This window comes from Vipera berus, assembly GCF_964194415.1.
Source record: "Vipera berus genome assembly, chromosome: 7".
In the NCBI taxonomy this organism is placed as follows: domain Eukaryota; kingdom Metazoa; phylum Chordata; class Lepidosauria; order Squamata; family Viperidae; genus Vipera; species Vipera berus.
The window spans coordinates 29,205,640-29,229,712 of NC_138209.1; the positions used below are offsets into that span (position 1 = coordinate 29,205,640).

At 33.9% G+C, this 24,073-nt stretch overlaps 1 protein-coding gene across 1 annotated transcript in view; it reads left to right on the forward strand.

The window, feature by feature from the left end:
• Positions 1-1,124: 1,124 nt before the first annotated feature.
• Positions 1,125-24,073, forward strand: part of TTC29 (tetratricopeptide repeat domain 29) — a gene marked incomplete at its 5' end in the record, with an annotated part of 100,168 nt that continues 77,219 nt past the window's right edge. Inside the window, 4 exons of the mRNA XM_081333026.1 lie at positions 1,125-1,213; positions 3,483-3,566; positions 12,272-12,495; positions 20,461-20,646. Coding sequence (XP_081189152.1) covers positions 1,125-1,213; positions 3,483-3,566; positions 12,272-12,495; positions 20,461-20,646 — 583 coding nt within the window. The remainder of the gene's footprint in view (positions 1,214-3,482; positions 3,567-12,271; positions 12,496-20,460; positions 20,647-24,073) is intronic.

Below are 24,073 nucleotides of genomic sequence, written 5' to 3' on the forward strand. Positions count from 1 at the left end.
TTACTGCCCCCCGTAGATAGGGCTCGCAACCTGGGTGTCCTCCTAGATTCACAGCTCTCCTTAGAAGATCACATAGGAGCTGTGACTAGGGGGGCTTTCACTCAGGTTCGTCTGGTGCGCCAGCTACGACCCTATCTGGACCTGGATGCCTTACGTACAGTCACCCATGCACTTGTGACCTCTCGTCTTGACTACTGCAACGCTCTTTACATGGGGCTGCCCTTGAGAATCACTCGGAAGCTTCAGCTGGTACAGAGTGCAGCTGCACGGACGCTTTTGGGGGCTCCCCGATACTCCCATATTACACCTCTGCTTCGTGAGCTGCACTGGCTTCCAGTTGTCTTCCGGGTGAAATTCAAGGTGCTAGTGATGACATACAAAGCCCTACATGGCATGGGTCCGGAATACCTACAGGAGCACCTACTGCCAGCGTCAACACCCCTCCGTCCTGTGCGCTCCCACAGAGAGGGCCTCCTCAGGGTGCCACCGGTCAGAGAATGCCGGCTGGTGACCCCCAGGGGGAGAGCATTCTCAGTGGGTGCGCCAATCCTCTGGAACCGCTTACCAGCCGAAATCCGGATTGCCCCCGACCTTCGCACCTTTCGGCGAGATTTAAAAACCTATCTATTCCAGCAAGCCGGCCTGGCCTGATAGATTTGGGGTTTTATTTGTAGATCTGGGGTTTTATTTGTTTTATTGTTGGTTTATTGTATACTTACTTTGCTCTGTACACCGCCCTGAGTCCTCCGGGAGAAGGGCGGTATATAAAACGAATAAATAAATAAATAAATAAATAAAATGTTTTGCTTGTAAGATTACAGTGAAAACATGTTTTAATAAATTAATTGAGAGCAAGGGTGTCAGTTAGGAATGTCAAATGGATCAGAGGTCAGTCAGAGGATGACTTTACAACTCCTTGTTTATATTATGCATAATTTATATCATTAGTCAAATTGATGTTATTATACATGCATAGAGTACTGTCATATCTTGTCAGATGGGATTTAGGGTATCTTAATGTATGTTTGAATTATTTCAGTCAGCAAATATTTTGAATGAATGTCTATGCAAACAGAACTATCTGATGCTAACTTTTGAAATATTCTATATTTATTTAGTTCAGAATGAGTATGTTTCCTCAAATACCTATACAAAGTCCCAAATCACATCCAAGTATGGAAGAGATGAGATGCACTTCACCGTCTCTTGCAAGGTATACATTTTTTTAAAAAAAAATATTAGTTTTCTTTTCAATTCATTTGTGATTCTTTGAAATTAAAACTCTAATAACAGAATAATTAGAATATACGGTAGTAACAATCTTGCTAAAACCTATGGTTGCAAATAAAAGTATATACTAATACTTTTAATATTAAATTAATATTAAATTAATATAGTAACCAAGCCACAGGAAGAGTCTAAATTATGTATTCTGGATTAAAATTATTATATAGATAAAAATATACTAGAAAGGTAGAATCAAAAAAAAGATTTTTAAAATTCAAAATGACATTTTGAAATTGCACTTTTTATAAATAGCTAGTAGTTATTAATAGTGCAGTGTATTATACTCTAGAGATTCAATTTAAATTTTCTATTTCTTCAGACAGCTATTATTGGGGATAAATTATGTTCTCTCACTTTATTTGTAACTTCTCAGTTGCAACTGTTAATTGTGCTCTTGTGATGAATTCTATAAAGCCCATTGTGAGAGTTGGGACAGTATTTTGAAACTTTACACATATTACATATAAGAATTAAAATCAGTTATTTTTTTAGTATTGTATCAATTTTTGCACTGCATTAATGGGAAACCCATAGAACATCCAAAAATAATCCATATTTTTCAATAGAGAGATTATATAAGCCTTTGTACTTTTCTTTGGAAATTGGAGGAATTGCTGACATATATCAAGTTTGCTCTTTTTAAAAAATGCTGTGTTGTATGTTTTATTTTATAAGATTACTAAAAGTAGTGAATATTTATAGAAAGAATAGTTTCTCTTAGCATAGTTGTTCTTAATGAGTAAGAAAGCGGAAATTTAACATGGCTCATTTTTGCTATATTTTGTCAGAATAAAGAAGCTTAAAATAGGGATGAATGAATGGATGGATGGATGGGAGGGAGGGAGGGAGGGAGGGAGGGAGAAATGATATATAGAATGAATACTATAAAACCTATTTCTAAACAAATATGTCTGAAATTCCTTACCAATTCCTTAACATTTTTCACCTCAAGGAAGCTACATTTGGACCCTTTTTGATTTGTGAGACCATGTAAATTCTGATTATACTTTATTAGTTTGGTATATTTCCATATGCATAGATCAATGTATAATGTTGTAATAACCCAATTATGCAGATCTGATGGTAAATAAAACTGTTTTCCTTAATTTACCAACTTATGTTTGCATTACATAAAGAAAAAATGTCTCAGAAAATTAAAAATAAAATGAAAATGGAAAATGTCATACAGCATAAGTGCATAGGTGTCAACTAGAGAAATATTTAAATTAAGGTTATTCTTATTTTTATTTTACAAGATGCACAGCAATATGACTTTATTGCTTTAAGTGCACTTAACAAAGAGCTGTAGTCTATTGGATATTTATGACTGAGATACTTGTATTCATACATTTTTTTTCATCTCTTATTCAGAAATTTACAGTAATACAGTATATTTAAAAAATATTTGTATAAACCCAGTGGTGGGATTCAGTCAATTCGCACCACTTTGGCAGAACTGGTAGCTAATTTTTGTTGCCCAGGCCCAGAATGAACTTCTGGAACTGGCATCCACACAGAGAACCAGTTGTTCACATATTTGAATCCAATCACTGTATAAACCTATGATTTTTGTGTTATTTTTGGTTATATTTATAAAAACATTTTTATTTGTATTTATGTTTGGTGCTATAGCCTCTCAAAGGCTTAGTATGGTTATTCTGAAGGCTTCTTCATATGACTCTGAAATAGGACAGGCAAAAAACGTTTGCTGCATCACCCACTGAGCTTCCATAGTTGAGGATTGAATTGCACTTGGGTGTCCCCAGGTCATAGCAATGTGTAAGTTAAGACATTTCTGTCCAGGAAAATGCAATTTCATCTACCTTTTTCCTGAACTTGAGAATCACCCACCAAGTGAATATTCTATTAAAATTTACACACATCTAATTTCTACTTTGTAATTTGTCTAAGACAATATCTTTGGCAGTTGTTATTACAGTATTTCACTTAAGAAAGCAAATCGATTCCTGGACAAATGTAATAAGCTTTGTTAACTGAACAACGAACATGGAAGCAGTGAATGTTTTCTTCCTAAAGCTACATTATATTTATATATTTTTATAATATGTTTGAATTCATCAATTTCAATATATGCCTGCCTTTCTCTGAGCAAGAGTTAGTTTTTGTTCCTAATATGCAGAGCATATTGTAATATTAAGCCATCTTTCAATATTGTTTATTTTTTAAAAATTTAGGATGCATTTGATCAAAGGAAAAAATGCCCTAGATCGTTACTTGGCCATGCATATCAAAGGATTGTCAAAACAAGAGGCAGCTGCGTAAGTAAGATCTTTCTGAGAATTTTATACTGCAACTTTATTATTTTCTGTTTCTAGTGTTATTCATTGATATTTGAACTTCCTCAGGCAATTTTCAGAAGAACGTAGCATTTAAAAATTAAAATTGATATTAAATAATTATATTTCACACTACTTATCTTACATATATTAAAGACTTACGTTTGGTAAATGGTTTACTGAACCACTTAAGCATTTGATTATCTATGAGCCATTAAAATATGTATTTTTCTTCCATGGATGTTTACAAGCTGTTCAAGAACGAACTTTTATTTCCAAAACACAACTCCTGATTGCAAAGTTGACTTTATAAAATTCACTAGTGTTTCGAAAGCTAGATCTAAAAACTTCCAAGAGAAGAGTCATATCGTGCAATAGCAAAATAGATAATGCATTGTATAACATTTTAAAATTGTGTACTGTAACATTTTAGTGTTAGTCATTTTCAAAAGTGTTTCTTGTTTGCTTGTGCTATTGAAACTATAGCAGTAATTCATTTTCTGTTCAGAAATTGCTATTTTAGCCACTGATACTTTAAATACATGCAAAAGAAATATCACCCAAAATTAAATATGGTTCTGTTTTTAAGCAGGCAAACCTGGAGCAGCTATTTTTTAATAGTCTCTTTTCTTTTCATGGTATTATCTACATTATACACTCTGCCATTAATAATAGTCATTGCCTTGTTTTTAAAACAAGTTGGAGTTTGGGTACTCTTGAACCCTAAAGAACTTTCAAAAAGCTCTGGTATGACATAATCAGTCATGTAATAGAAAGCCATTTTTTTTAGGATCATTTGGGGCTTGTAAGTGTTTTTATGATTTCTATCAAATCCAATACCAGAGCTTGAATGTATGCCTCTTTGGTTTCTGGAAAAATAACTTGCATGGACCCATCAATAAACTATACAACTCTGGCCCTCTGCCTTTCCCTTCTTGCTTTTTTTGATAAGAAAATCTTTGATGGAGTCCCAAATGATTCCCCTTTGATCATGTTTCAGGTTGCATATTATGGAGGACATAGGGCAAAAATGCTTTCTTATTGGAAAAATAAAAATCTTCAAAGCTTTTGATGAGAGACTGCTAAGGGTACCCCTGTGCTCATATCTGGACCACATTAGGATCATCTGTAGACTTGATTATCTCTCTCTATTTTTTGGTTTTGTGAGCTGAGCCAATTGATTTCTGACTCTAGTATAGTTTATTGGAAATTGAACAAAAATGGTAAATTCTTTGCCTTACTATATAGCTTTGTAATCTTTATTTGTGGCATTTTCCCACTGTGGTAAATTCTTCCCTCAATCTATCTCCTAACCTTGATCTTTCTCTCTGTTTCTCTCTCGACTCCCACCCATAGAGCTTCAGCTTCAGTTTTGTTCCTATAAGCCTTTTTTTTCTTTCTGGATTACTATTTAGAATGTGTCTGTCCCACTTGCCCAATCCAGCCACTGTAGCAACATGCAACAATGATCACCCTGCTGAGAAAAGAATCCAATTGCAAAGTTGCCAACATGCCATCATTTTACCTTCACAACTCACAGGGTTTTCACATTGAAAAGACAAATTGCATCAAGGTGGCTGGGACATCTTTTGTAGGCTTCCCATCACAGCAGTGTCAGAAGAATAATTTGGGGTTCCAACATGAGCTGGGGTTTCATACCCAAAGAATAATAGTATGAATAGTTCCTAATAATAGACTGTAGTTTTGTAAGATCATGTCAGCCTTCATTGAAAAGATTTTGTGCGATAGAAATATTACAATTCATACATTTCTGCTTAGAAGCATTTAACTCAATGAGATTTATTCCCAAGTAAATAATTATGGGATCACACATTTAAAACCATCCCTGGTAACTATATTGAAATGTTTAAAATCAACCTTTTTCTTTTTGCAAGTAAATTATTCAAATAAGAAATGTATAGTTGTCTTTCCATATTTCAATGCAATAGAATAATAGATCTAATTATTCTTCAATGTATCTTTGCTGATATATATTACACTCAGGATCAGTGACTTCCATTTTTTAAAAAACTTTCTTGACATTTTTCTTTAAAAAAATGTCTTCATCCAGAACAGGTTACACAGTAGATGTGTAAAACATAACATCCAGTTTTTTATGGCCTGGATTGAAACTGCAAATTCTATAAAATGAAGAAATCAAAAGTTAGTCTGAATAATCCTCTGTTTTTTATGTTCAGTTTTTAGCTGCAAATCTGCATTCCCTTATTTGAAATTAATTGACACTGAATTTATTTCTCAGGATGCCCACATGGAATTAATCTATTAATGTGGATTAAACATTTGATAACTAGTCAACTAAGACCTGCTCCATAAATATATTGCATGTCTTTATTCAGGAGCAAGTCTTATTGTCACAAAAAAGTATTTCTAAGATTGCAGTCTTACTTGTCTTTACCAAAATTACTGTCCCTATAATCATCCAAGGTTCAGTGTTTTCTTAATCATTTTCCCCTATTCTCAGTGAATTAACATTTGCATCTTATTTCTGTACATTGGAGATACATAATATAATACCCATGGCTGAATGAGCTCTCCCTAACCTTGGATGCTCTCAAAGTCTCAAAAATTGTTCTTGTAATATCTGATATGCCAGAAAGTGAAGAACACGTATGCTTTTTACGAATAAACTAGTATCTTATTTTGACTTTATTGGATTATTTTTCCCCCATAAAGGGAAAATGATTTTTGAACTTCTATAAATTTGCGGGTTCCCCAATCCTGTACATGCTTGGGACAGCTTTGGCTACAGAAAAATCTATACAGTTTGTTTACTTTGAATATATAGGATATTTTAATAATACATTCAACTCACTACTGAAATGATACTGTCCAGTAAAAAAATAGACATTATTATAACAAATATATTATGATTTTTTTTGAATGCCTTCCAATGTTAATTTTGTGTATGGGTATATTATTATTTTAATATTTTTTACTGATCTTGCTTGTTCTGACTAAGATTTTGTGTTTCCACTAACCAACATTCTTTGTGGGTTAATATCTCCTTCGAAACAGAGAAAGGAATACAATTCTGTTCAAAAACATGGACACACTACGCTTTGGTATGATGTAATGTTCTTAAGAGAATGCTAAAAATATGATTGTAGAGGAGATAAATAGTTTACTCTTTTAGAAAATATTCTATGCATTTTTGTAATATGGAATATTTTCTTCGAGAGATTAAAAAGTTCTAATCAACTTCAGTACATTATGTAGAAGTTCCATTTTCTAAACTCTGCAAAAGAAAGTTTCATATTTAATGGGAAATCATGAATAATTCCATTTATTATCTACTTCTTCCTTTCAAAGACATGATCTGGATAAAAGGCGGGGTGAATAATTTCAAAAAATGCAATACATTTTTAATGGGAAGGTGCAAACTACAGATTCTCATGACTATTAGCTAGTGTAGAGGAAACAGAATTTTACTTGCAAAAACTCATCAGATTCTGGGAAATATGAAATAAAAGTCATACTTTAGTGAAGAAGAATACTGAATGTTTACTTATTTGCATAAATTGTTTTGCTAAGTTTAAGTCTACAGTTTTCTTCTTTCATTTTTCAATAGTTCATTGTTACTTGGCAGGGAATATAAAGACAAGTAAATAGAATACTATGGAAAAGTTCATTGTGAAGTGATAATAAATACAAGTGGGAATTTGCTTAGTCTGGAATTTGTGGAGTAAATTTTCTGAGCTACACAGAAATTCTGCTTTTTAATCTTCTCCTGATCTCCTTTGGACTGATTTTTGCCCCGTTGTATGTTACAAAAAGAATTCAACATGAAAATCTGAGAGGAACTGTCCTTTCGGTGTACTGCATATGTAGTACTTTTTCCCCCTGATGTTTACCTTACATAGTATGAGAGACCAAAACCTTCCCCTGTTTAAAAAAACAATAGTCCATCTTTTAATATAATGTTGAATTTCAGTGAAAGTGGTTTTTCAGGATGTATGGAAGAAGGTGTGGAGGAGTGAATCTGTTCCAGACCAGATTTCTGTTCTCATAACACTGAATTTAGACCATAGACCCCTTATCCATTTTGTTTGCATGAGAGAATGTAAATAAGCACTTTTTCCTGAATTCAAATATCATAGAAAACTATAATTAGTCAAGTAGTTAATACCAAAACTGATATAACTGTTTCCTCAGTGACCAAAGAAATTTATTTCTGCATATGAACCAGGCCAATGAAGTGTAATGCTCTCTTTCCAAAACCATAGTTTTTGAATTTTCTTTCTGAATTTCAAAGGGAGATTCCAACATAAAATTACTTAGAATTCATAATAGTTTTGGATTTAGTTAAAATGATTGACTTCTTTTTGGAAGCATGATTAAATAGCCACTGGGAGGATATCAACCTTAGGTTTAAACTATATTTTAAGCTATAAAGTACATTTTCTAAATGAATTGCTAAATGAAACTATAAATATATATACTTAGACTTTGCACTTAAATGTTTCAGAATAAAACTGTAATATTACATACAGTTATAGAGAATAACTGTATTGGATTTGGTGGGATTTATAATTTTGTAGAGATAGGATTGCACTATGAATATTATTCCATATATTTCACACTTTTTTCAGCATTTTGAAGATTTTCTGTCCCCAAAATGCTATTCTGTATGTGTATGTGTCTACCAGCCATCTGGTAAATAACATGTAAAATAAAATCTAGTATATACAGGCTTGTGTCACAATCAAACTTTAATCTTTATTTTCAATTTAAAAGAGTTACTGATTCGTAAATGTTATTTAAAATTAGAATGTTCTAAAACACCATATATAGTATAATATATATTTTGCTTGCATTGCAAACAGTAGATTGCTAAAATAAGCTTATGAAAGATGTCAATTTGGCACCTACATTTCAGTAGTAGTACTCTGCATTCATATGGTTACAAAAGCCAAAATAGGGTATAAAATATATTACTAATATCCATATTTATACATTATTTAATTTAAGCATCATTATCTTTCTTCTGAAACAAAGATTAAGCTAAGTAAGCATTCAAGTTAATAAAAAAGGTTTTTATTATGCAATATTTAGAATGAAAATAAAAAACAACAGGAATTACTCTATGCTGAATTCTTACCATTTTACTATATATCTTAAAACAAAGACATTTCAACATTATTGCTAAAAGTTTCATTTTTTTCAATTTTAAATTTGGTAAAAGTAAAAAAATATGATTTGGAATATGAAAGTGGTTGTTCAAAATTACAATAAATACCCAATTAAGCAAATATCCAGTGTATGTTATTATTAAAATATTTCATTACCTGATCAAACAGCTTATTACATTAAAAATATTTATTTTAAAAAATGCTTTAAGTAATACCGCTGCCATTAGACATTAAATAAAATTTGAATAATGAATTTATTCTAATATGAAATTTATAGAAAGCACAGCTCTATATATTCTGCAACCTTAAGATCAATATACAAACACAACACTTATAAAGTTATGGATTTCTTAGTGCAAACTAAGAATTTTTTCCAATTAAAGGATACTGCCAAATAGGTAGTTCCTAAAATATTGACCATTTAAGAATTTGAATAAATAATATGTTTTTATAAGAGTTTTATCTTGTACTTTTCTGCAGTTACATAGGTACAGAAGCTTCAAACTTTATATCTAAAGATTTGGCCCAACTTCTTAAACTTAGAAAGTACAGTATTTTTATTGAAAAAGCTTACACATGTTGGCAAATATAAATAATTAAATTATGCACATAATTGAAGCAGGGGAAAAGAATAACATACAAATTGCAATTAAACAGAGAGACTAAATAGCAATGATTATGTTTTGGTGATGCTCAACCCATTTTTTTTTTAATAATAAACTCTGAGCTCACTGTCTCTCAGCCCAACTCACCTCACGAGCTGTTGTTGTGGGGAAAATAGGTGGAGGAAGCTGTATTGGGTATATTTGCTGCCTTGAATTATTTGTAAAAATAATAAAGGTGGGATATAAATAAATAAAATAAATCAAGGGCTTATCAATATATAATGAAATTTTAGTTTGCACAACTGTAAGATCACCTGAAATACAATGAGTTTGGATAGCATATTAACTATTTTCTTTGGGCAATAAATCAGTAGTTGGCCATCACAGCAAATACAGTACGTTCTGTATGAGAATACTTACATTGTCTCCAATGTGGCTTTATTATTATTATTTTTACATGTCTGCCATCCTCTCCATTCTGGAGGCACACCAAGATTGTACAATAAATTGGAGTGTTTTTTTAATATATTTTCATTTTAAAGTTTGCCTTAAAACACCAAAATCTCAATTAAAATGTATAATTATTTTGAGAGCAACTGTAATTTTGAAATTGCTATAACACTCATTTATCTAACATTTTAATAATGGATTCAGCCATTTTGAAATTAGTAGGAACATCCACAGGGAAGTAATACTTGAGTATATATGGAAACATTTGTTTTTATTCAACAACGTTCATTTTATTCTTAGTATTGCTTAAATAGTAATATTTACCTGCAGTATTGCTATGTTTCCAGTAGAGGCCCCCAGAGGCCATTGTAATTATTGAAAAACTGTTTTGGGAGACAATTTTTGTGAACATTAATTTCATTAAATGTTATTGATTTATAAAACATAATTTTAAAATTAATTTTCAAGTTTAGCTACATAGTATAACTAACAGGGTATTATTGCACTTTGGAAATGAATGTTTACCAACAGGAACATAATAGGTTATGAGATTTTAATAATTTTGCATGTACCTTGTGGTATATTACTTTATGAAGCATGGGAGAACTCCTAAAAATGCGAGATTCTCATCTTGTGAGATCTAAAAATTATACAATGCTTTTTTTTCCAGTGAGCACAGAATTACCTTGCAGTGAGTTTAGGCCTTAATGGGATGCAAAACAAAATACCAGAGTTTCTGTATACTGGCTTCATTCATCTTGCATATCTCCAGCTCTTTCAATGTATAGCCTCTGATCCTGATATATTAAAATTATGAAATCATAACCATGACTTGTTTGCCTTACAACTCAATGTGGCTATAAAATGTGGGAAGTTCACTGCAGAACAGCCTTCCCCACCAGATATACCTATTATGGGGTTCAATCACAAAATAATGCCCACTCCAACTGTGTTTGTCTTTCATGCTTATTTTTTACATCTTTCTCTTCTATTTTGACTTCTAGTTTAACTTCTTGTACTAGCTTGTACTATAAAAAAATAATAATGGCTTGGTTCCTTGTAATCCATTCCCTCTTTACATATGGTCTACGATTAATCATGAAAGCAAAATACAACAGATATGCTAAGTAACAGAAAAGAGTATAATTACATAAAATTATATTTATTTACAATACCAATTTCTTTGATATTTCTTACAGAATCCCCCACTTCACAATAATTAAATATCTGTACAGGTAGTCCTCGACTTACATCCATTCATTTAGCAACCATTCAAAGTTACAACAGCACTGAAAAAAGTGACTTATGATTGGTCCTCAACCTTAAAACTGTTAACAGTTTTCGTGTAGTCGCCCAATCAAGATTTGGGCACTTGGCAGCAGGCCTATATTTATGACAGTTGCACCGCCCTGGGGTCACATGATCTCCATTTGCAACCTTACCAGCTGGTTTCCAGGAAGCAAAGTCATTGATGGAAGCTGGATTCACTTAATGACCGTATGATTCACTAAACATCTGGTGTGATTCACTTAACAACCATGGCAAAAGGTGATAAAATCGGGTGCAATTCACTTAACGACCACCTGGCTTAACAATAGTAGTTTCAATCCCAGTTATAGCCATAAGCCAATTGTTTATATGGCTTCATTCTGTCATTCAAAATTACAGAGATATTAGGGAAAGATTTTTTTTTACACTTTACATTACATTACATTACACCTGTTTGAATGGACTTCCAGGACTTTACAGCCCTTTTTTAAATCAATTACTACTGGCTGCTCAGTGTAATCCTACTTATTTTTGCTTTGCTGTCTTTAAGGTCAGAAGCCAAATTTAGATTCAACAAGAGAAATATCCTGCAGCAGATTTTTTTTTAATTGCGGCCAGTTTTTTACTTTTCTTTTGAACATCTTTTAAACAATAACAAAAAAGGTTTTCTCTTTTCCATTTTGTTTTTCTTTCTATAGTTTGGTACATGACCGTAAATTGAATCAATACACTGAGAAATGAATGAAATGTTTTGCACCTCTGTTATCCTTGGTGAACTCACAGATGTGAGTATCTGCAGTCACGTAGTGGTTTAATTGTCCCTCTTCTCAGAAAAGTTGAATAATCATACTGCCTAATCTTGCTGGAGTTAATATGCCTCCAAGCATATTTTTATAACTGAAGAGGCATCCTAGAAAATATACCTCAGCAACTTTAGGTGTTGCTTTTCAATGAATTAATTCAGTTGACATTCCTATATGATTTCAATTGTATATTATAGTTTTTGGTAGAACCAGAGCTACTGTAGCTTTCTTCTGGTCTCTTTCAAAAACATCCTGGCATTTTTATTAAGTAAAGAACTGGTTTAACAACCACTGTGTTACCTTTTAATCATATTTGCACATTTAATCATATTTGTTTCTTCTGTGAGTTTTTTAGGAAGAAATTATCATCAAGAATGAAACCATTAAAACCAGCTTTTTCAAATCCCCAGTTACCGGAATTCATACAAGAAGAACATCTGCCTAGACATGCTGCAGCAGGGTTATCACAAGTCTTTTGCTGAGCTCTTTACTCTGATAGAGCAGTGGAATGCCTTGAGGGAAGCTTCAGGGCCTGGGTCAGCCATATGGCTGGAAAAATCCCTGGAGGAGCAGCCTGATAAGCTGGATCAGCTTCACTATTTCCTGACCAGAGCTGAGGCAGCCCAGCAATCAGGTAAATAGGGGAATTCTGGGTAATGGAGCAGCAATGTGTGCCTCAGGGAAGATTTCAGTTGTTTCATGTGTGAGTTTGAGACTCTTCTGGAAATAGCATTTTTCAGCTTTAGTTGGCTAAGCTGTATCTTTGGAGTAAATGATGGGAATTTGAAATGATGAACCCCAACGCAGGAATGAAACATTCTGCTAACCAGATGAATCTCTGTAATGTAGTGATTAGGAGGCTTTCAATGTATTCATGCTATCATCATTCAATTATCACTTTTCTTGAAAAGTCATTGTTTAAGATATTGCTTTTTAAAATTTAAAACATCATAATTTTCAGATAAATATAGCAGCTTTTCAAATTTATTTCTTATACATTGCATGTATTTCTTTATTCTTTGAAATGTAAATTCTTAACATGTTTCATTTAAGTTGTAATCTTCATAATCATGTCATTGAATACTGCCTTTCAGGCAGCATGGCTGTATATTGGTGCACATCTTTAAATATCCTAATTTTAACAAAATATAATTCACGTTGATGTTCTGAAATAGGAGCCATAAGATAGGAAAATATGGGAAGCTAGATGAATAACTGGAAAAAAAACATCAAGACTGCTTGACAGAGAAAGATGAAGAAAGAAACCTCACATCATCTGAAAAAAGACAATATGATTGTCAGTTCTGAAATTAAAATATAAAATGAATGACTAACGTTAGATTTCAAATGAGAAAAAGAAAAGTAGATTGCCTACCACTGATAGGACATAATGCTAGTTATGGTATGGTACTAGGAGTCCCATATCTGTATAGGCAGATTTTGCAAATTAATGTCAAATAGTTATCATTTTAACTATAAAACTAAATTCTGAATTTAAATAGTATAGAAACCAGCTACATTTCTGAAGCCAGAAAAGACTTACATACATCTGAATGAAAGACACGATTTAATTTGTTTCTCAATTTCTATTTTTTTATAATATATTTTATTAATTTTTTAACATGGTCACCTTAATATTCGGTAAACAATGTGTTGTCTGGGTTTACATTTAAAAAATATTTACTAACAATTGGTTTCTATGATCTATAATCCACATAATAATTTTACTTGATTTCCTCTTCTTTCCATAATGTTCTCTTTTACCAACCTTAAGTTAATACAATTCTTATTGTTTTGATAGATAACAATTGAATATAATTTTTTTCTAATATTTCCGCAAATAATAATCACATCAATATAATATTTCTTTTCTATCTAGTCATTCTGGTTGCCTCATCATGGATCCCATTTACAGTTCTTGTTTACATTTGTTTTTCCCACAATATTCAAGATATTCTTACTGGTTAAGATTTTCTCAAACTTAATTACATTTAAATATTTGATTCTATTTTTTTCTCATGTAAACCATCCCATAACTTTTACCTTACTTAAGGAATAAATAAGACTAAAAAAATAGAAAAAAAGAACAAAAGAGGGATAAAAAGATAGTATACTACTGAAAGTCCATGTTTCCCCTAAGTTAATTTATATTTATTTCCAAATTTTTTCCATTCTTTTTTGCCATAATTAAGAATATATTTAATCTTTAAATATTCCATTTAATAAATCTCGTCATCTGGTCTTTTAACTCTTATTCAAAACATTTTTTTCAATCCATTGTAATTTTGTTAAAATCAATCACATTTAAATATCTAAAATATGTCCTTGTATATAAGCCATTCTAACTCTTTTATATTACTCATATCAAGAAACAAGAGAAGAAAAGAGAAGAAAGAGAGAGTACTGTGTTATTTGAGGGACTCTTCCCTCTTAAAGTAAAATACCCAAAATTTTTCTATTACTTTAATCATATTCAAAATCTTTCTATTACTTTAATCATATTCAAACAGGTTTTTCTTTTTAAAATATTCTTTCAGATAAGTCCCATCATCTATTTTCTTAATTTTCACTTTGGCCTTCTTTTGCCTAATATCTTTCATCAATATATTCTGCTGAATCAAAGAGTCTTTCCATATTCTTGCAGGTGTCACTGTAGATATTAAAAATAAGACAGGTACAATATCTTTGTAAAAGGCAAATTTGCTCTTTCATGTTTGTTGAAAGTCTTTTTCTTTCTTTTTCTCTTTGTATCTCTTATTATTTTTTGTCTCTCCAGTTCTCAGTTCTCCAGTTCTCAGTTCTCCTGAGGTCTCTGCAATCCATTTTGACCAGTCTTTTTTCTTATCCTCAAATTTGTCTTGTGGTCTTAAAGTATAAGTTGCCTTTTCCAAAACCAATATTCCTTGTAATTTTTTTCCACTTGGTTTAGATCATACTTCTTTGTTAAGTTCAATCTTTGAGTCTATATCCTCAAATTTGTGTTCAGTTATCTGTTTTATCCGCTCCTTCTCTATAGTTATTTCCTGGGATTTTTTGTTTTAAAGTTAAATTGGAGATGGATTGGTTTATGTTTTCAAAGTTATTTTGGATTTCTTTGTGGTTTGAAGTCGTTGTCATTTGAATTAGTTGCAGTATCTCATATGTCTCCTCTTGAAAGGTATTTATTTTTTCTTGATGAGTTCTTTCAGCAAGTCTCTGATTTTCCATAGTGGTCAAGAATTGAGGGGTTTTTTTTCCTCTGCAAATAGCTTTAGAGTCACAGTTTAGGAGACATTTATAATCCAGAAAGGTTCAAAAAGGTTTCCTGAAGTTTGTAATCCTCTGTCTGCAACCCAAATTGTTTTCTTTTTTTGTCACAGCTGTTCTCTATTGTTATAGCTTTGAAGGTCACAAGCACAGATTTGTTTTTCCAGATTTTGCCAAGTCCTGTATAAAAGCCATAGCTGTCATAGTCTTTATCCACCACTGGATGTCAGCACCAGTTTATTTTTCAAATTATCAAAATAGAAAATTACCTTTAAAATGAGAATCTTAACCATTCAACAATTCCAAAGTTATCCAAAAATAGATTTTATATTCATTTCATTAAATTTCTGTATGTTTTGGTCCTCCATAAAAGGTTTAATTCGCCATTTCCATTAGTAAAAGGGTGGGGCAAAAATCCCCCTCCTTCACATTCGGAGGTTTTTTGCTTCTTGGGAATTTTTCCCCCCAGGAAAGTTAATAAGTAGGATAGAGAAAATCGATGATCTTACCCAGATTCAAACGCACTGTTTACAATCAGCTTAAGATAGTGCTTTTTTACTTTGGTTGCTTGTAGTTTGGGCTAGTCTCTGAAGTTAGGCTAGCCTTTCTCCTGTTGGTCTCTGGAAGGCTTCTCCTGGACCAATCAAGTCAACCACCATCTCTCCGTGGTCCACGGGACTTCCTTCTTTGCTGCCTCTTCGGGTGGCTAGTGGCCCATTTAGGGTTCCCTAACAGGAAGAAATGCAGCCAAAGGGCACAGAGCCCCGAAACCCCTTGGCTGTTGCGCTACTGTGCAAGACCAGAAGTCTTGTTTCTCAATTTCTAATATGGCACCCATACTTGGGCTGCAAAGAAAAAAGAAAAAATACAGAAAACCACTTACGCTATAAAGAAGAAATACGGAAACCATAGCTTTTCACTGCAATTTAATGATTGTTTAGGTTTTTGCAATCTAGCTAAGTGTCTGTGATTCTAGATACTGTAATTTGGAAACTTTTAGTTTCCCTAATGATTTTCTCAGGTGATTATGAAATATATAGAAGTGAAAGACGAAATTCTTTTAAGAAAACTTTTGTCTAAGTTATACCATTTATTTATTTATTATTTTAATCCCATTTATATCCCGCCCTTCTCCGAAGACTCAGGGCGGCTTACAATTTAAGCACAAACCAATGTGTTTAGCAATAGCCTTCATTCTATGTATATGCCTGCTTATTAGGGCTTTCGGGGGGGCCCAAGCGGCATTATTACAAAGTCAGCTTATTGCCCCCAACAATCTGGGTCCTCATTTTACCTACCTCGGAAGGATGGAAGGCTGAGTCAACCTTGAGCCTGGTGGGATGCAAACCTGCACTAATTGCAGGCAGCTGGTGTTACTTAAGGAGGCATTAGCCCACTGCTCCACCAAGGCTCTTCAGAGTAAAGGCAGAGGATCAAACAAAGAGTAACACTAAATGTATTTTAGTTAAACATATCTATATACTACTGAAACTCTCAATGTCATGACCTCTAACTGGGCGAGACAGTGCATCATAGGGCAACAATTTTTGAACCAAGTTACCTCAAATGGGCTAACCTACAGAATGAGCCCAAAATTTGGGACCCATGATGCCCAAGGGAATAAAATTTGGAAAGGTTATGGCTGTTTCAAGTGCTGTCCTTATCAGGCTGCTGCTGCATGTGATGCTCATTCTGAATGTTGCATGACAGTTTTCCAGCCACTATTGCAATTCCTCACTCTTTCCCTTATCCAGCAGCAAGGAATTGATGCATTATGTGGCTCTTAAAAAAACCCACACAACTCTAAGGTGCATGAAAAAAGGCCTGGATATTTTTATTGGTTTAGGTGCCCCTTCTTCTCTGGTGCAAAAATATGCACATGCATCTATAGCCCATCTCATGATACTGTATATGTATGCATTGTACTCCACTCTCCTGTATCTCTTCACACCAACTCTGGGAAGTAGTTGGGCTGAAAGTCAACAAGTGAACTGCTATAACTGCAGATGGAGTAAAAACTGTATCTTTCTGGTCAAAAACATTTGCCACTATATCTTAGTCCTTCCTCTTCCTCTTTCAATTTTCCAACTGCTGCCTGCTTTGTAACTAAGCATAGATAAGCCCCTGCTTTGATTATCAGAGATCAGATAGACCAGTCCTGCTGTCATTCTATTTCTAAACTGTCACTGACAGTTTCATATAACTCAATGGAGAAGTCAGAGGGGATTTTAAATATCAGTATAATTATACCATGTGGGAGCATCATGGTCAAGAGATAACACCAAACCTATGTGGTCCCATGTCTCCAGAATCACAAGAAAAAGTACAGAATGAGGAGATGAGAAAAAAATGAAGCTGGAAAGAGAAGATCAAGGGAAAGGCAAGAATACATGGCAAGCACAAATTACCATGAGAGTTTCTCAACATAATACCCACCTTTAACAACAAGAAACATATGTGCAAGTCGTGCATTTTGCCTCAACATTGCCTTTCTCTCAACAGAAAGAATGAGGCAAAATGCACGATTTGCACAACATAAAATTTCTGATGTTGATGCAATGGCCAAAGAAACTGCTAATTTCTGTTGTATGGAAAGATTAGGATAAACAATTTTGCAGCCTCTACCTAATGTACTCCTCAGTTTATGTAACAATGATGAACTATTGCAAATGAGTTCAGGAAGTACATCAGACAGTACAAGTGATGCTTTCAAATGGCATCCTTTGGAGCCAAAAAAGTCCTCCCAACGAGGAATGAATAGAATTCTTCTGTGATTATTCAAGAGCAAATTCATCATTGCATCAGACATCAGATCCCAAGCAGGAAGCCAAATTTATTCATATTTATTTTGTGGATTCTCAAGAAAGAAGGAAGGAGAGAGGGGAGGGAGGGAGGGAGGGAGGGAGGGAAGGAAGGAAGGAAGGAAGGAAGGATGGATTTCTGATGCTTCTGCCAGCTTCCCCCCACTTCCAACTCTAGATTATCATTCTCTCTAGTTCAAAAACACTATAAATTAAAATTTTGGGATTTGCTAATTTTCTAATACCAAAATGTTCAGTACTGTCTTCCAGAAAACATTGAAAAACCCTCTAGTTAGGAAAGTTATTCTTGCCTACACAACATCTTTGTGGTATGGGCAGCAGCAACAGGGAGTAAACAGAAAAGAGGAGGGTCCTGCAGACTACCTGTCTTTTTTCAGTTGCATTTGGTTCTTGAAAAGTGGGCTGGGGGAGTTTGAGCCAACACAATTATACACCTTTTCTTCCAATAGTTATTCTACATTTAAACTAAGTAGGACCTGCCTTCAGTGTGCTAATGATACATCGGAGATGGTGCCTAAAGATGTTTGAGGAAAAGACAACCTATTTAATATCTAAATTCTTGGATTTTTAAGATTGTTTTTACTACCGTCAGCTCAGTAGATAGTGTAGCTATAGCATCTGTGGTGCTATATGCTGACCCTTGGCCTTACGTGCCATTAAGTCCCTAGAAATATTTTCCTGGTTTACCCAAATATTTTCAGTTTGAACATAGTTTCATTTTGTACTACTGTGTGGTACATGATGGTTTAAGCTATATCTGCAGAACTATAAAACTGTTCCTCCGTCAACTTTCTCCAAATCCTTCAAGGTACTTGGTTGATCATTGTTGTAATGTTGTAATTCAAGATGATTAATTGTAAAATGATTGGGGATTGAAATTCAAAGAATTATTGAAGAAATAGATTCTAGGTAATATATATATTAAGTTAAACTACAATACTTTTAAATGTAACACGGCCAATGCTTTCTGAAGACAGAAATGTTTCTGAGGTTTCTATATTTTAAAATATAGTCATTTTAAAAGAATGTTTTAACATTGCTTTGCTTTATTCATGTGATTCCAGCCCAGTTTGGCCAGTTTGTATCCAAAATAATTACCCTGAAATGGTTGTCTAGGTGCACTGCTTATTCACTGAGTGGGTAGACACTAGAATAGTATAGGGTCACATTAAAGTTCATTCAATCAAGACTGCGACAGTAACAGTAACCAGCCTCAGGTCACTTTCATCTCTTGAGAACTGTAGGGTACTTACCTCAAGTTATTTACATAATTTTACTAAAGTTTATTGCTTTGCTATTCAGTAGGAAAGAGAATAATTTTAATTTCTGAATCATGCTTTCTTCAAATTAGAAATATTCCTTTTTTATCTTTTCTTTTATCTGTTTCCAAATAATATAGTTGTAACCTCACTTAACATCTTTTTCTGCTGCATGTGCTTGGTGAATAACTATAAGGACTGAAACTATAATGTGGAATGCACTATGTAATATTAAAAACCATATATATATGCGTGAATTTCCTTTTTTAAAAATTGGTTTGTGGTGGCACCATTTGATCTAGTATTTAGCATTGTTGACAAATCTTAAGGTTTTGATAATTCCTTGGAACTTTTGCCAACTATAGGCTATTGAGAGAGATAGCCTTAATATCCATTTCTGTATGTTTTTCATATCAGCTTCAATTCATAACTATTTGATTTCTCTTCTAAGTAACAAAGTTAATGGAGATTATTTCTGTAATGGAAAAAATAGCAATTCAGATTGAACCATTTCTCTATGAACCAAAAACTGCAGTAGATTGCAAAAAGTACTAAGAAGAGCATATGAAGATAGATAAGCATGAGATCTCCTAAATGCAAAAGAAAAAAATATGTGAGAGGATAGAGCAAAGAAATGTTTAAACAATAGGGTAATAACACATTTCTTGTGATTGTATTTTAAATTCTGATGTGTAACCAACTAAGCTGAAAATAGGTGGGATGACATTATAGACCTCTGAATAATAGCTCAGAAATCTGTTTCAACATCAGGTTTGAGTTAAATATTTGCTGCACCTAAATCTGTTTTGGGACTGGATATAGTTTTACTGTTGTTGCTCCTACAAGTGAGGAAATCATCTAGAAAGCTAGTAGATGTTGAGTTAACTCCTTCCTATTTATGCTGTAGATTAATAAACCAGAATGAGGTTTTGGTGAAGTGGGATACTAAAAATAATATTGGTCATACCACCTAATCAATTGTAACAAGTGTATGAGACAAGGAAACATCAATTAGGAATTGGAATGGTGATATGTTAATTAACGGTGTAAATAGAGAAGTGACACAGAAGGTATTTTGAAATATATACGAGCAAATGTGTTTTTATAGATAGATATCTGTGCATATGCAATGCGGCTTATATACAATATGTACAGCCCCAAGTAGCATTTTATATAGCTATAGTTTTATAGTATGGCAAAACCTAAATAAAAACAAAAATTATACAGCTTTTTAAACAATATTAAGATATAATCATTTTCTTTTCATTGAAGAAAACTATGAAGAGGTTTATTCTAATCAACTAAACTTAGCCTATTGCTTCAACAAGCCTGAAGACAGATGGTTAAGGAATTATTTCTATGAACAATGTTACAAAACTGCTCAACTGATTAAAATTGATGGTGGGAAGAAAGAAGCTGAAGCACACTCTAATATGGGCCTTGTCTATGAAGAACAAGGTATGTATAGATTTTATCATGTAGTTAAAAATTATGATCACCATCTCCAGAAATCTATTCATATAGATTTAACATGTACCATAAGAATATAGCATTAGATCAAACTAACTACCTAGCTTGATGTACTAAAAATAAAAATCTAGCATTTTTGGTTTACTAAAAACTTTTGTATATTTGTTTAGTGATTGCCTTGTTTAACAACCATTCATAGTTATAGCAGTGATGAAAAAGTAACTTTGCAGCCAATTGTTGCATTTATGATCTATATAGCAAAGAAAAGCTGAAGTAAGATCATAACCACAATCACCATTTTGCTTAGCAACCATTTCAATTAACAACTGAGTTGCTGGTCCAATTCTGGTTGCTAAAAAAGGACTATCTGTATTTACAGAGATGCAGACGTTTGCTCCATGAGAAATTCATGATGTAGAATTAAACACTGCTTCACCTTCTAATTGTGCCATAGAAGAATTAAGACATACACAATTGTTACCCTCCATTTTTTATAAGAACTCACTATACTGATTTTACTGTTGTACTTTATCAATGGTATTTATAATTAGAAAATTCTACCAGTAGATATGTAAATAATAATGGAATATAAAACAATGTAAGATATTGCATTGGTTTGCTTTTTTAAAAATGTGAAATATTGTTATTAATATTTTTAAATCTTCAACAGTTGTGCAGTCCAAAACTACAGCTGTTCATTCATTAATACCACTACTTATATGTTGATGGTGGGTAGAACATACATTTCTTTCTCTTTTCTCATTCACAAAGCTTTTGCCCATTTTAGCATCTGAGCCTCTTTTCTGAGCACAGTGAGATCCCATAATTCCATTCCCTACTGCCCCAGAGCTTGGTATTGTGAATGCTGAAGAGTGTGCACAAAGGTGTATTGTGTTCATCAGTTATATAAATGAATACCTGAAAGCAAGGAGGCAAATCAGCCAGCAAACAGTCATGCAAACCTCATGGAATAAGCTAAAGACTGTATGTGGTTCTTTTTTAAAATAACATTTTTATTAAAAGCTTTAAGTAATTTTTTTTCTTCCATTCAATTGTGACCGTTCTCAGAGATTGCCTGGACAAATTTTTGCAGTTTTCTTGGCAAGGTTTTCAGAAGTGGTTTGCTTCCTTCCTAGGAGTGACAGAAAGTGACTGGCTCAATGTCGTCCAACTGGCTTTGGAGTACCTATGGTGAGACTAGAACTCACAGTATCCCAGTTTCTAACCTGCTGCCTCAACCACCACACCAAACTGGCTCTCTAATGGCCTGGACTAGGGTTTTTCAAACTGTGTTCCTTCTGCAAGAACCTGATGGGGTTCCATGACAAACTATGGGGAAAACCTAATGAATAATCCATTGTAGCTATTTTACACAACTAATGCACTAAATCTTTTGGTATTATCGACTTGTTGTATTTTAATATCTAATGACTTTAGACCTTCACAATTTAAGGACTAATATTATATTATAGCTTAGGCCATGTTTTTGTTTACGTGCAACTGACAGATAGGATGGCAAATTATGATTTTTACAAAGAAAGAAAGGGAGGGAGGGAGGGAGGGAGGGAGGAAGGAAGGAAGGAAGGAAGGAAGGAAGGAAGGAAGGAAGGAAGGAAGGATTTCTGATGCTTCTGCCAGCTTCCTACAAGGAAACTCAGTGGGGAAGCTGGCAGGAGATCAGAAGTTGTTACCATCTTCCAAGTCTTATATGGTCTTATATAAGAGTAGTCTTATATGGTCTTAATCAAGGGAGCCTCTCTCAAGAAAGCTTAGCCAACAGTAGGCCATGGTCTAGAAAGGGATAGCAACTGATACCTAAATTTTATTATGTTATCCCCTCACTTCTAATTCTAGATTACCAGGAGGAGGGAGGGAGGGAGGGAGGGAGGGAGGGAAGGAAGGAAGGAAGGAAGGAAGGAAGGAAGGAAGGAAGGAAGGAAGGAAGGAAGGAAGGAAGGAGAAAAGAAAATAGAAGAAAAAGAAAAAGAAAAGAAAGAAGTTATTTAACCAGTTTGGATATTTGAACTTATTTCAGGCAACAAGCCAAGAATTATTTTAAGAAACTCTAATTTAAACAAGAGAGCCAGATTGAGATAGTGGTTAAGGCATCAGGCTATAAACCAGGAGACCTAGAACCATAAGTTCTAGTCCTGTCTTCAGCACAAAGTCCTGTGAATGATTTTAAGCCACTCACTTTCTCACAGACCTAAGAAGAAGGTAATGGCAAACCATTCCCAAAATCTTGCCAAGAAAACTACAGGGACCAGTCACCAGGAATCACACTGAGTCAAAAGCACAAACACTTCCAAGATTAAACCACAGCCTCTTTCCTAGAACTCTGGATTCTTCCTAAGAGCTGTATTTTCTTCCCAATGAATTCTTCATTGAAATAGAGAGAGGTGGGATTTTGACCATCAGATGCCAATATGGCACAAGTACAATCTAAGGGGATATCTGGTTGGTTGGGTGTTCTTTGTAGAAACTTAACTAAGTTTACTTCCTTTGAAGAAGCATTTTTGGGCACATACAGTACCACCCAACCTAAGTTTGCTAACTGGGAAGCAAGTGCCTCTGCTCAGTGAGGCCTGCTTTTAGGTAAGCTTAGTTGATCACATCAGCTAGAAGCAACAGAACCTGAAAAAGTGCACCAATCATGTAAACTGGTCCTCCCAGCAGTAGGAAAATGATAATCTTTGAATTCTTCCCCCTCCCATTCTTTTCTCTTTCTCAATATCTGGTGTGGAAAAAAGTGCAAACCATTTTAGAAAGACCAATAGTTACTGGCATACTATAACAGATCATTATGGCTTGTACCCAGGGTGGGCTGTGGTGGCTATATATTGCTGAGGTTATCTGCCACATCCAAACAGATGCATTTCCTCGCAGCCTTTAGTGTTTCAAAACATTGAGTTTCTACTAAGCCAAAAATTTCTCAACATCTAGGTATTAACAAGTGAAATCTGAATCTTTTGCTCCTCTTCTCACATCTTTTTTCTTCCTCATTTCATTAGTGTGTGTACACAAATTGTTTGCTTCTCCTCTTGCTATTAAAAGCTTGTTTATTGACAAATGATATATGATTTACAAAAAATTAACATCCTATTTACATGAAGCAGACCAAATTGTCTAGATCACAGGTCTGCAACCTGCGGCTCCGGAGCCTGTCTCCTGCGGCTCCCAGTCCTCTGCCATGTGCAGTCCCCCCCAAAAAAAAGTGGGACTAAAAAAGTTCAACCAATCAATTCAAATATGCAGGGTAGGTGCATATCTTGCCTTGGCTCCACTCTTCAGTCAAACCCTGTTCTGCTCATGCGCGCATGTACGCGCATGCACACACATTTTTTGCGGCTCCCAGTTTTTCCTTTTGTGAGGGAACCGGTTCCGAGTGGCTCTTTCACTGTTTCAGGTTGCTGAC